Source organism: Erpetoichthys calabaricus, chromosome 2 (assembly GCF_900747795.2).
Source record: "Erpetoichthys calabaricus chromosome 2, fErpCal1.3, whole genome shotgun sequence".
Lineage (NCBI taxonomy): Eukaryota > Metazoa > Chordata > Cladistia > Polypteriformes > Polypteridae > Erpetoichthys > Erpetoichthys calabaricus.
Window position 1 is genome coordinate 348510468 of NC_041395.2, and position 14540 is coordinate 348525007.

At 48.8% G+C, this 14540-nt stretch overlaps 1 protein-coding gene across 1 annotated transcript in view; it reads left to right on the forward strand.

The window, feature by feature from the left end:
* Positions 1-14540, forward strand: part of otog (otogelin) — a 305832-nt gene that overhangs the window by 274057 nt on the left and 17235 nt on the right. Inside the window, exons 43-52 of the mRNA XM_051922624.1 lie at positions 20-208; positions 317-526; positions 2881-2985; positions 3100-3204; positions 3286-3387; positions 3464-3562; positions 3642-3682; positions 3763-3838; positions 10647-10825; positions 12810-12914. Of these exons, the coding sequence (XP_051778584.1) occupies positions 20-208; positions 317-526; positions 2881-2985; positions 3100-3204; positions 3286-3387; positions 3464-3562; positions 3642-3682; positions 3763-3838; positions 10647-10825; positions 12810-12914 (1211 nt within the window). The remainder of the gene's footprint in view (positions 1-19; positions 209-316; positions 527-2880; positions 2986-3099; positions 3205-3285; positions 3388-3463; positions 3563-3641; positions 3683-3762; positions 3839-10646; positions 10826-12809; positions 12915-14540) is intronic.

Genomic DNA, 14540 nt, shown 5'->3' on the forward strand with positions numbered 1-14540 from the left:
CCACTGTGTACCCTCTTAGCATTCGTGTGCCCTCCTGAGCTGCGGTACCAGGCCTGTCTACCAGCATGCAATGCCAAGACCTGCCCAACCCACGAGTTTGATTCAGACCCTGAAGACTGTTCTGGGCTGACAGAGGGCTGCGTATGTCCAGAGGGGACTCTCCTGCACCGGCCGTACTCAGCGCTCTGTATACCCTTTGAGAAATGCGGTGAGTGGAGGAGGTCCGAGGCGCATGAAATGAAGGGTCTGAAAGGCGCTATATAAAACTGGCTATATATCGCCAGCTCTTCTGACTTAGAGATCTCTCTATTTCCAGCATGCACAGACAGTTCTGGGACGCCTCGTGCCGCCGGCGAAGTCTGGAAGGCATCCAAAGATGGCTGCTGCATGTACAAATGTGACAATGACACCATCGTCCCAGTGGAGCACAACTGTACAGACACTCCAGAGCCAGTGTGCAGAAAGGCAGGAGAAGTCGTGGTCAGTCTGTCTGACACCAACAGCTGCTGTCCTCAAAAGTCCTGTGGTATGTCTTATTTACAGTATTAGGCTGCTCAGATGTTCTTATTAATGTCACCATCAGTCTCCTTACCCATTGAATGGTGCAGGACCTTCTCTTGTGCACTCATCTGACACCGTAAACCCAGATTGTCGGCAAAGATAGGCGCTATATAAAGCTAAAATATACTGATTGATTCTGATCTGCCAAACAAAGTCACTTGGCATATGTCAGCATTACGTGGTGATACCATGTTGTCACATGCTGGGTACAGTCCTGCCCTGTGCTCCCTGTAGCTGTGATGAGTTTTGGCTCTCTTGTGACATTTAGTGAGGTCATGTCACCTAGTTATGGGAAACAGGCATAAGTGTGTGTGTGTGTGTGTGTATCTATGTAGAGTGTATGCTGTGTGTCATCGAGGAACTCGTCATTTATCAGGTCACACAGCTAGTGAGGTTGGTGCCAACATTCCAAGAGAGGAAGACAAAATAATGGAGAGATAGTGGGAGACTGAATGACCACCCAGTGCGCTGCCTGTCAGCAAATGTCCAACGTCACTTCAGCTTGGGTACCTGCACAGCTGAATGGGAAATGCAGTTTTGTGATGATTCTAATGGGGGGCGGGGGGGGGTATTGACAGGGGGCATGAGATGGAGGAGAGGAGTCTGGGGGAGAACCTTGAGAATGTTCTGCCACTCAACATCAGCAAAAGCAAAGGAACTGCCCCACCAGAGAGCCTCTACACCTGGTGACAATACTTAGAGAGTGGACATGAGGGGGTGCACTGCTACTGGGGGGTCCGCATTCGTGACGGGATGGACTGCTCTATTGACACATGGGAGCAGCAGAAGGAGGGGCAGAGCAGACACTTAGCAGACGGTGATAGTGGATGTCACCAGTTCTGAAACTCTGTCATGGCAGGGGAGGTCTGCTCGGCTCACTTCACTTCACTTCTATCTAATCCTGCCAACTATGCTATCTCTCTATTATATAGTGCCTTTCATATCTATCTATCTATCTATCTATCTATCTATCTATCTATCTATCTATCTATCTATCTATCTATCTATCTATCTATCTATCTATCTATCTATCTATCTATCTATCTATCTAATCCTGCCAACTACTCTATCTATCTATCTATCTATCTATCTATCTATCTATCTATCTATCTATCTATCTATCTAATCCTGCCAACTACTCTATCTATCTATCTATCTATCTATCTATCTATCTATCTATCTATCTATCTATCTATCTATCTATCTATCTATCTATCTATCTATCTAATCCTGCCAAGTATGCTATCTCTCTATTATATAGTGCCTTTCATATCTATCTATCTATCTATCTATCTATCTATCTATCTATCTATCTATCTATCTATCTATCTATCTATCTATCTATCTATCTATCTATCTATCTATCTAATCCTGCCAACTACTCTATCTATCTATCTATCTATCTATCTATCTATCTATCTATCTATCTATCTATCTATCTATCTATCTATCTATCTATCTATCTATCTATCTATCTATCTATCTATCTAATTCTGTCAAGTATGCTATCTCTCTATTATATAGTGCCTTTCATATCTATCTATCTATCTATCTATCTATCTATCTATCTATCTATCTATCTATCTATCTATCTATCTATCTATCTATCTATCTATTATATAAGGCCTTTCAACTATCTATCTATCTATCTATCTATCTATCTATCTATCTATCTATCTATCTATCTATCTATCTATCTATCTATCTATCTATCTATCTATCTATCTAATCCTGCCAACTACGCTATCTATCTATCTATCTATCTATCTATCTATCTATCTATCTATCTATCTATCTATCTATCTATCTATCTATCTATTATATAGTGCCTTTCATATCTATCTATCTATCTATCTATCTATCTATCTATCTATCTATCTATCTATCTATCTATCTATCTATCTATCTATCTATCTATCTATCTATCTATCTATCTATCTATTGATGTGAGATGTGGCTCTGAGGATTGCTTGTATCATACTGAAAGTCCCCCGTTCCCCCACACCACCACCCCCCCCCACCCCTGTCCAGCTCTGTAAGGGTCTTTCCTCCTCAGCTTGGTGAGGTGTCACTGTTTTTGAAGTTAGGGACCAGGAGGTGACTGGTGGTCAGTAGAGATGCCCACATTGTGGAAGTGCCAAGTCCGTATTCTAGAAAGCAGACCCAGCATGCCTGGTGTAAATGGTAGTCAGAAGAACAAAGCCCCCAAGTGCTAGCCCTGTTTCCATAATGCCCAGTACCCGCTGGTCCAGCAGGTGGGTGTTCTCCAGTGGGTTTCTTTCCAAGCCCGTTGTTTCTTTTGTTTCTTTTCTTTTTCAGTTTGCAATCAGACTTTCTGTGAGGGATTTGCCTCGGAGTGTAAGTTTGGAGAGAAGCTTGTTTCCTACTACAGAGAGGACTCGTGTTGTCCAGATGTCGTGTGCGGTGAGGACGTGGTGACCCAAACGTCACAGAGCTACGGCATTTGATCTTACATGTAGGTGACTAAAAGCTGAGATTCTTGCTGACGCCCTTTTGTCCTCCGCTGTGCCCGTGCAGAGTGCGATCCTGACCGGTGTGAATCGGAGATCCCAGTATGCCGAGAAGACCAGTTCCTTATCGCCACCCGTGCTGATGGCACCTGCTGCATGGCGTACATCTGCAGTAAGACCTCCCTTGAGGAACGCTGACTCACGTGGGGGGCTCTCTTTGTAGTATCGATGGGTGACCCACTCTTGTTCTTAGCGTGCAGACCCTGCCAAGATGGCACTCCACGCTGCCAGGATGGAGAAGTGCTGACGGTGGATGTCAACACCACTGAACGCTGCTGTCCCACTTACCACTGCGGTGAGAAGTCATGTGTGTTGCAGGTGAGCTGTGTCGGGGTGACATGTGTGTGACGTGTGTGTCCTTTGTGCTTCAGTGTGTGAGACGTATCGCTGTGAAGAGCACAGGTGCCCTCGTGGGATGGTGGTGGTGACGGTGTGGAGTCCAAGCCAATGCTGCCCACTGCGCACGTGTGGTAAGGATACTTCCTCGCACCTTGTCCTCTTCTTGCTGCCACCATTCGTGCCAACACTTTGATTTCTTCTTCTTTTCAGAATGTGCCTGTGACGCTGTCCCCAAACCACAGTGTGACGTGGTAGGTGCCTCTCCTCGGCAGGCCGCTCGGCCTAAAGGCTCTCCTTCCGTAAGCTCACTTTGCACGTCTTGTTTCAAAAGGGGGAGACTCTGCAGATTGACGTGGACTTCCTGGCGGACCCCGAGAATCGGTGTGGCTGCACGAGCTACACGTGTGGTAAGCAGCCTCCAAAATTCTAAAGGTCGAACAATTCAGGCATTGAGATGGGTGGGCCACCCGCAGTGTGAGGGTATCCTACACTTGGACAGGGGGCTTCTGGGAGCAGACCCGTTTTTGATGGACTTCTTCTGAATTCTGTAGATGTTTGTAATGGTTTAATTGGGAGGAAATGCTTTGTAATGTTTGTACTGCTAAACAGAGATGCGGGTGGCATGGAGGGGGTTTGGTTTGATGTGATGGACATCAGGGGTGGGCTGACCAGGTTGGTTGCTATTCCCTTACCTGGTCGGGACGTCACAATAACTGGTGTTGTGATAAAGCCAGGGGCGTCAGCAAGCCCCAAACCCCAACATGAACACACCTGCACAGTCCCGGGTTCAAATAATGGAAGGTTTTATTATTAGGACCTCCAAAAGTGACACAAGCACAGACACAGGTCTTCCTCTTCCTCTCTCTAATTTCCTTCTCCCCACCGCACTGCCCTCCTCCACTCAAGCGTTGCCTCTCTACCTCCCAGCTCCGACTCACCCAGGAGTATGTCCGATGCCAGGGTGACTGCCCAATGGAAGCACTTCCGGGTTGCATGGAAGTCCATTATAATAGGGAGCTTGTCTCTCTCTACAGCGCCCTGTTGTGGCACCCAGTGACCCCAGCAGTTCTACTCTGCCGGACTACATCTCCCAGCATGCCCTGCTGGTTTCCTACTGTGCACCAACATCCGGGGCTGCTGCCATCTAGTGCACTGGGGTAATAAAAACCTCCAGCGACATCTTTCTTTTCCAATGGGCTGTCCATCCATCCCTTTTGGTTCTCCCTTCCGGGTGTGATCCCTTCTTCCTCCCCAGCCGGGATGCCTGTATGCCTTTTGGGACCCTCCCTTACCCACCCCCTCTTCTGACCGGGATGCCTGTCCAGTCCATCTGGCATCTACAAGGTATAGGGGATGACTGCCTCCCACATCCACGTGCTCCCCCAGTCCACTGGATGGCAGCATCCCTCTTAGGGCTGCAAGGGACTTGGTGGGGTTCTTGGAGGCTGCTAGAGGGTCTTCAGACTCCCCATCAGGTAGAAGTTCTGCTTGGCCCAGAAATGCTTTCAGGGTGCAGTGCTCTACCTCCGGAGAAACTCCTGGGTCAGCTGGGCGAGTTGGAGTCGGACGTGGAGGGAGGAGTAAAGGGCGTGAATCATTGTGATTGTGGCGTGGATGGAGAAGACCCCCTTTATTGTAAGGGTTTGAAAGGAAAAAACAAACAGCCTTTTGAACCAGAGACTTGTGTTGGCACCCAGGGGTCTGAAGAGCCCTCTGCAGGTCACAGGGTCACCTCTCCTAAAACATAATTGCTCTTACTCTTTTAATGCAGACCCCCATATAAGTCTTCCATGTCATTTGTGTATCCTGACATAGCTGCACTGAACTTGAATCCGGAACCACGGACCACTACAGCACCCCTGGAACGTTTTTCAGACCCCTTGACTTTTGAGATATTTTGTGATGTTGGCATAGCTGCTGCCAAGATAAAACTGATGCAGTAAAGTCACTCGTAGCTCACGTCGCACCCAGCGTTCCTTCGTTTTAAGACCAATGAGCTCACAGACACACCAATGCTTTTCAGTGGGCGATACTGGCGTTTTAAAAGTGTGGAGAGCGTGACCTGTTTAAAACGTCTTGGCGAATTTCTATGAAGAATCAGCGTGACCCATTTCTACAAAGTTGATCCACGAGGGGCCGAGTCGTTACATGCGGGCAGACAGACAGACAGACAGACAGAGATGGGCTACTGCAATAGGTGCTCTGCTCATTATACCCAAACACACCTAAAGAGGATTTTAATACAAATGGACACAAATATTTGGTAGTTAGAGATGCCACCCTGGAGTCTTCTGGGGTTTGACATGACAGACATCACACACCTGAAGTTGGGGGATTTCCTGCTGTTCTCCTGTCAGGCTGGATGGAGACCCTCAGAGTGCAGCGATTTTTCCGTCTCCACCAGAGATATTTGAGGAGGTCGAGTTTGGTGCTCTGACTGGGCGGCCTGAGGACATTCCCAAGGTTGTCCCAAAGCCACTCCTGTGTTGTCAGCTTTGTGAATCTTCAGCCCAGTCTGAGGTCCTGAGTGCCCTGCACAGGCCTTCACAAAGGACATCCCTGCACCTCCACCTCCACCTCCACCTCATCTGCTCTTCCAGTCCCTGATGTCGCCGCCATTGTGCTTCACCCTGTTTGGAATAGTTTTGCTGTAGTGATTAGCGGCAGACATGATGCTCTTCTTGGTAACATCAGACCAGAGGATCTTTTGCCTGTAAGCCACTAGGGGGCGTACTGCCCCCCCCCCCACCTAACCCCAGGCACAGACAGGCAGGACACAGGTTCAACTCAACACTCGTGTTTATTTACCAATCACTAACAACACCCCAGTACACAGTCCATTCCCTTCCTTGGTGCCAGTCCTTCCACCTCCACTCTTCCTCAGGCTTTGTCCACTCATTCCTCCCGACTCTGGCCCCTTTTTATAGGGTCCTTCCAGGCACCTAACAAGCCTGAAAAGGTCCATGCGCCCCCTGGCGGTGGCCATGGGTTCCAACATGGTTGAGCTCCCACTGCAAACCAAGGGGGCTGCCCTCTATTGGCCCAGGGTAGAAACTGTCCCACAAATCCTTTCTTCCCCCCCTGGTCCTTCCCTCCACATGCCTCACAGTCTGAGATGATTTAGGTGAGTCCTCACTTGTGTCCTTTCGCGAGGACAGGTGTCGGTCAGACCACCCTGTCATGAAGCCCAGTGTTGTAGTGGTGGTTGTATCTCCACATAGGTGTGACCATCAGGCTCTTGGTCATCCTCTCTTGCCCTGGCCCTTCTGCCAGGATTCGTCAGATTTGGTGGGTGGCCAAGCTATACGCCGAGTGATGGACATCTGGAGGCCCTCACTGTGCTCTTGAGAATGTATTTGGTTTTTTGGTAACCCTTCTCAGATGTCCTGTCTCTAAGCTCTGCCAGCAGGTCCTTGGACCTCATGGTTTGGTTTCTGCTCAGCACCTTGTAGTGGTCCAGTGCCGCTCAGATTCACACTGTCGAAGACACAGCCATTTCTTTATTTTTTTTAGTGGAGACTCCAGGGACGCCCTCAGCCTTGGCACGACCCTCACGCACTCACAAAAAGAGACAAAAAGCCACCGGAAATAAAACAGCAAATAAAGACTATATTAACAATAATACACAATCCCACCCCAGCTCCCCTTATGGCGATTAAACATTAAATACAACAAACCACAAACAACAAGTCCATGAAGAAACGGCAACAGATGTAATGTAAAGATGAGAATCTAAAGATAGTCCTACCTGAAATAATGAAGACAGGTGGACAGTTCAGGAGAGCTCCTGTCTTCACAGGATGGCCATAAATCCACAGGCAGTCCTCACATAACAGGCAGACGGTAGACAACCCAGACCCCGACCCAGAAACGGTCCAAGACACAAATGAGAAAGCACAGGAATCGGACAAGAACTTCAGACATGAACCACAAAATACTTCTCCCCCTTTTTGGTAACACTGGCCCCCTTTAAAATGTCACACCGGCCTCCTTGTACCCAACAGCCCCTGCACCCTCAGCAGATGACCAATCAAGAGACACTGCAGGGACTGCTGGGAGTTGAAGTTTCAAGCACCGCTATTAATAAAGTATCTATCTATCTATCTATCTATCTATCTAACCTGAGACCTTCTAAGGCAGGGGTGTCCAACTCTGGTCCTGGGGGGGCAGCTTTTCATTCTGACCCTTTCCCTAATCTGTTTTCTCTGCTGTAGCAGAAGAGGTTCTGATCCACCTCTTGAACCCTCAGGTACCACTCCAAACACCAGGTGAAAGTACAAGACTTTATTTTCTTGTAATATAGTGCACCAAGCACCCTCCACTCCACACTATTCATACAATAAACTCTACAATAACACAATACTCTCTCCTCCTCGCCCAGACACTTAGCCACCCTACCTCCCAGCTCAGCTCAGTGTACTGGGCTTCCCCAGAGTCCTTTATACCCCCTGACCCGCATGTGGTTCCTGTTCAAACCCCACAAGTCCTTATTGCTTCCGGGCCAGGGTAAACAGTCCTTTTCTTCAACCCGGGAGCATGTCATTTCTTCCCGTCATGTGACCATGATGTACTCCCAGGTTATAGGGCACATAAGAGCCCAGTAGCCCCCCTGCAGCGACTCCCGGTGGCCCCCAAGGTATCCAGCAGGGCTGTGCATAAAAACTACAGAGTCCATGAGGCCCTGCTGGAGCTCGGGGCACGTTCCTGCTGTCCGGAGAGCTCCTCCTGGCGGTCTGGGGGTGGCGGCCGGAGTCTGTAGCCAGCCGTCCATCACACTGCTAATGAACTCCTTTTCCCTGTTTTTAAGGATTCGTCCATCCACCCATACGTCCATTTTCCAGCCTGCTGAATCCGAACACAGGGTCATGGGGGTCTGCTGGAGCCAATCCCATCCAACACATGGTGCAAGGCAGGAACAAACCCTGGGCAGGGTGCCAGCCCACTGCAGGGCACACACCCACACACCAAGCACACTCACTAGGGACAATTTAGGATCGCCAGTCCACCTAACCTGCATGTCTTTGGACTGTGGGAGGAAACCTACGCAGACACGGGGAGAACATGCAGACTCCATGTAGGGAGGACCCGGGAAGCGAACCCAGACGGGTCTTTTAAGGATTCAGTGCTCTGAATTTCATTTGTTTCTTCATTAAATGGCAGCCAAACAGAAATGAGACGTGAAACGAGCCGACAGATGACCAGCTAAACTGGGGCTTCAAACTCCAACCAGTTCCTTAATCAGAAGCTGATTCTTGCTGTTAGTTAAAGCTGTTACTGAACATCAGGACTTGTCGCTGCTCTCATTCTGTTGATTTTCTGTTTTTTCTAAGACCACCGTCAAGATATACCAACATGGCCGAGACCCTCACCTTTCTTTATTTTCAGGAGAACTGCTCGTGTTTTGAGTCACGTCAATTAAAATGAAGGCCAAACAAGTGAATCAGCTCACTATTTAAGAAGACGGTTAGAATGAAAACCTGCAGCCACTGCGGCCCACCAGGACCACAGCTGGATCCCCCTGTTCTATGGGGTGCACCGTTCCTAATCGCGTCCAATGAACTGAGCTGAGCACAGGTGGTCCCCATACAAGGTGTGCAAACATCTCGCTCGCGATGAATAGAACAGAATGCCCCACAGCCAAGTCTCATCGTAAAGTGGTCTGCCTGTCTGTTTCAGTGGGAGCGTTTAGTTTGTGGTGCCCACCAAATGGTGTCACGTGAGCAAAGGACACAAGACACAAGAAAGAAATAAACGCTGTCAAGTCTGCTTAAACCACCGAAATGGTGTCCTCAATTGAAAAAGGTCAGCTCAGGTTAGGGGGCATACACTGGAACAACACACTGGCACACCCACCACACAACAAAACAGCTCAGAATCCTGGTTGGCAGGCACACAGTCCAGCCCCACGCACCAGAAATGACCACCCAGTCAGGTCTTATGTGGGTGCCCCCTTGGCCTGGTCCAGCAGCTCAGGTCCTCAACAATGAGGGTCACCCTCAGGTAATCATGCCACGTGGCGGTAGTGCCATAACTGATGACCCCAAACAGTGCACCACAGGACTCTGTGAACGACTGACACAAAGTCAAACCAGTGGCCCCCACAGACCATCTGAAGGACTCCTTGTGAGTCTTCATCTCAGGTCACTGGAGAGCGTCCATGCCTCACAAACATGGAGCACCAGGACCCTAAAGACCTTCATCCTTTTGCTGAGATATCAGGACCACCACACACCCCTTTAAGGTGACCTCATGACCCCCAGTCCGTCCACTGACTTCATAGGAAGAGTCACCAGAGTCACACGAATGTCACCACTAAGGTAAGTAAACCTCTCGAGGAGGTCGACACTCTGCTGTGCCTAAAAGATCATTAAAGGCCTGATCCTTGGTTTTCATCCAAGACCCTTGCAAGCCCAAACCCTCAGACTCCTCGTTCAGTCCCTCGAGTGCCCCCCATCAAAGCCTCCACTGAAACTCATAAAACAGCAAGGTAATAAAACATTAAAGCTGAAAGGACAGATAAATAAGATACAGGCACGATATCCTGTACCTCAACGCGGCCCCTCTAAGATGTCATCGTAGAGCACTGTGAGGGTCCCCCAGTTGAGGTGTGGATGTTTACAGGGGGACGCTGTCTCTTGTTTTGTGAAATCCCGTCTGTGTTGCGACAGAGAAGTTGGGTCTGCAGTGGCGTTGAGTAAACCCCTGGCATTGGACCCACCTGTGATGGAGGTTATGCCAGTGTAGGTTGCTCACCGTAATCCATTTACAGACCTAAGACCCTGACCAGTAGGACCAATAGAGTCACTTGTATGTTGGGACCGTCATTGGCACATCTTGTAAAATCTCCAGAGACCCCGTTTTCATACTTGCTGATCCCAAGGCCCACCTGGCTCATATGTGGTCTTCACCCATCCAAGTCCTGGTTTTCTGTCAGTGGTTGTTTGCTCTCTTATCAGGGGGCCGTTGCTACGGGGCGTCTGTATAAGGGTATGTGCTGCCTTTGTTCACAGATATTTTATTTTGTTTTTGGGGGGGAACCCATCTCTGGTTGGGGGATTCAATTTGGATGGTAGCTTGAAGCCTGGCAGTGGCCTTCATAAAATAAATTAATAAGTGGGGGTCACCTTCTGGTGGGCACGTGAATCTCCTTCTGCTAGGCATTTAGTGACTTTATGTGTTCTTTATGCTTTTACTAACCTTCTGGCTTTCCTCCAGTTAAAGAGCCAGTGTGTGTGGATGGGCAGCGGGGTGCCATGCGGCCCGGGCAGACGCTGGTGGAGCACACGGCTGATGGTGTCTGCTTCATAACCGAGTGCACTAGCAACGTAGACCCCGTCACCGGCTTCCACAAGGTCCAAGTGAGCCACACCAACTGTTCTGGCCAGTGTCAGCTGGTAAGTGCCATTCCAGTTGCTCGCGTTTGTGGCATTCATGGAACCATTAAAAGTGTGTCCCTGCCATGGTGGGTTAGACTTGAATACACAATGAGAGGACTGATCATCCAAAGTCCACCTCAAGAGAAGGATTTAGGAGTCGTGGTGGGCTTGACATGATCAACTACCAGGCAGAAGCCATTAACAGAATGTCAGGTTATATAGCGCCTTGATGTGTGGAGTACAAGTCCCAGGAGGTTCTGCTCAAGCTTTATAATATACTGGTGAGGCCTCATCTGGAGTCCTGGTGGCAGTTTGGGTCTCCAGACTACAAAAAGGACATAGCAGTGCTGGCTGGCTGGATGGATGGATGGATGGATGGATGGATGGATGGATGGATGGATGGTGTGAAAGGCACTATATAATGGATAGTTATGATCAACTATTAGTGATTTCTATCTGTAGACATTAAGAAGGCTAAGAGAATGTCAGTTTTGATGTGTGCAGTTCAAGTCCCAGGAGGTTCTGCTCAAGCTTTATAACACACTGGTGAGGCCTCATCTGAAGTTCTGGGGGCAGTTTGGGTCTCCATAAAGACATAACAGCACTAGAGAAGGTCCAGAGAAGAGCAACCAGGCTGATTACAGGACTACAGGGGGTGAGTTTGGAGGAAAGATGAAGAGCTGATCCTTAAGGACATGAAGAGGAGACCTGATTGAAGGGTTTAATATGATGAAGGGAATTAGTCCAGTGGACCGATGATGTGGATGTGTGGAGTACAAGTCACAGGAGGTTCTGCTCAAGCTTTATAATACACTGGTGAGGCCTCATCTGGAGTCCTGGGTGCAGTTTGGGTCTCCATAAAGACATAACAGCACTAGAGAAGGTCCAGAGAAGAGTGACAAGGCTGATTACAGGAGGCTACAGGGGATGAGTTAGGAGGAAAGTTTCAAAGAGCTGAGCCTTAAGGACATGAAGAGGAGACCTGACTGACATCTTTAAGATGATGAAGGGAATTAGTGCAGTGGATCGAGACGGTGACATTAAAATGAGGTCATCAAGAACACGGGGACACAGCTGGACACTTGTTAAGGTTGAATTTCACACAAGCATTAGGAAGGGGACCATAGACACATGCAGTAAGTGACCAAGTGGTGCGGTGGGCCGGAGGACTTTAGGGACCCTCAAAACTTGACTGGATGTTATTTTGGAGGAGTTAGGATGACATGGCCTCTTCTTGTCCAGGTTATTCTAATGTGCTAAAACGAGTAAGAAAACGTCTCCCATTCAAGGTGCGTCCCGACTCTGAAAGTTGGAGCATTTCCATTTGTATAGATAGGTCGATGAAGACTCACTTAGCACATTTTTATTTCTTAAATATTTCTGTAGCAGTGAGTCCTATTCAAAATAACCAATAATAGAAAGCAACTACGTGTGTCAGGGGTGTGGGGGACAGTCGGGACCCTGGCTGATTGGGACAGGGGCACCCATTCACTACATGGCAGCCTCCTCCTGGGTTGCAGCAGCACCACGGATTCCCGCAGGGCATCATGGGAATTGGAGTTCATCGACTCAGCTCTGTTGGGTCCTATGGGTGCCTCCAAGGGTGTGCTGTGGGGACACTGTGAGGCTTCGGTCTTACCTGGCAGTGCACCGGGGCCAAACCTTTGGAACTCTGGGAGTCCTTAAAAGGAGCTGCCTGGCACAACTTAGAGAGCCAGAGTCGGGAGGAGGAGGAGTGGAGGAGGCAGTGACCATGACAGACAGACAAAGACCAAGGCAGAGAGCAGCAGTGGTCTTGTATTGTGCTTCGTAACTGTGTGACTGTGGTGGGAAACACTTACATGAAGGCTTTAGCGATGTCCGGTCGTGTGACGTGTCCCACCCAGACCTGCAGCTTTGCTTATCTCTTATCAGTAGACGCCAAGCTTCAATCAGAAGAGGAGAACTGACAATGACATCTTCTTCTTCTTCTTCTCTCTTTCTCTTTGTCTTTGTCTCCTAGAATCAGGTGTATGAAGCCCCACGTCACCCCGGCCTCTGCTGTGGCGTCTGCAGGAACGTCTCTTGTATTTCCCACACAGACAATGGGACCGCTGCTCTTGTCAAGGTTGGAAAGCGGAAGCCTTTGTTTCTTTTCTAATTGTAGAGTAGATAGAAAGTTCTGGATGGTGTCTTATTGCTTGTTGTGGCCGGGCATTCCCAGAGTCATTCGTGTCCATCCACAACGGACAGAAGGGACTCGTATCCTGGTGCTCCTGTCATATCGTCACTTGGTGTCTGCTTCATGAGGTTCACCTGCTCTTCCAACATGCCAGTCATCCAAGTACAACTCAAAGCAGAGAGTGTGCCAACCAGAGGTTACAATGGGCAAGGTGCCAGTCACTGCCGGGTACTCCAGAAAAAGCCACCTCCCTGGGGGTTTTCACATGCCACAGAGTTTATGGAGGACAGGTGGAGAAACCAAAAGCAATTCAGTCAGAGCGAGGGGTCAGAGGGATTGGCAGGACACAACGAGCACCCAGGACCACCTCGTAGGGTCAGACACTGAGGCAGGTGGGAAACAGCAGGGAGGAGATCAAGGCGGGTTCAGCTCCTGTCAGCAAAGCTTCGGCAGGCTTAGGGGGTCTCCATGATGACGATGGGGTTGCCTGCTGTGCCAGGGTGGGCTCAGTACCAACCGGGCACCATCTGAATGCCACAGCACACCTCAGCATTGTATCCAAGTACCAAGGTGGGTGAGGAGAGGCAGGGTGTGGCACTTTGGTGTTTCGTTTGTGAGACGACTCGCCTAAGGAACGCTTGTTACAAGCAGAGTGCATCAAATGTTTTGTTCTGAGTTTTCTCATCTAAGGAAAACAAAAGCTTTGAGGTGAGTCTGTTGTGCTCACTGATGATGGCACTCAGCATGTCGATTGGCACACATGCAAGTTAGAATTTCACTGAACACGCAACAAGAAGATCCTCTAAAGCACAGAACTGCACTTTAATGGCAGTCTGCCCCCTAGTGGCTGAGGTCATTATCTGTAATTACAGTACAAGACTTTACTTTGATTACAGTGCGTCCACCAGTACAAGATTTTTGCTTTACTGAAGGTGAAGCTCTTAATGGCAGTCTGCCCCCTAGTGTTACGGCGTGTATAGCGCTTGGCTGTACCTTGATGACAGTGTGCCCTCTAGTGGCTAGGGGGGTAAAGCCTCTAAAGCACAGGGCTCTACCTAAACGGACATTCATCCCCTGGAGGTCTTACAGCACAAGACTTTACCTTAATGGAAGTGTGCCCCCTAGTGGCCACAGCTCTAATTAGTTGCACCTCAATGGCTGGTTTAACTCACAAAGTGATGTGAGGCCTCCAAAAAACAGCCAGGGGAGCGGGTCTGATCCCACCAGCCTGCCCAGCTGGAGGTTCACCAGAACGCAGCTTAGGTTCTACTTCAAAAAACACTCAAAATGCCCCCACTGAGGGAGGGAATCACCGTCAACCCCTGGCATGCACAGAACAAGACAACAAAGAAACTTAAAAAAAAAAAGGATTTAATCAGAGGAATTGGAAAAAAATACAACAAAATAAATCACAGGAGTAAAATAAAAAATAAACAGGATGTGCCAAACAGGCAATCCAAAGCAAAAGAGAGTCCTAATATAAAATCCCCAAGAAAATCCAAGTGGCAGAAGCAGAAATCGAAATCCAAGAAATACGACACTCCCAAATCCCATTCAAAAATGAACCGCACC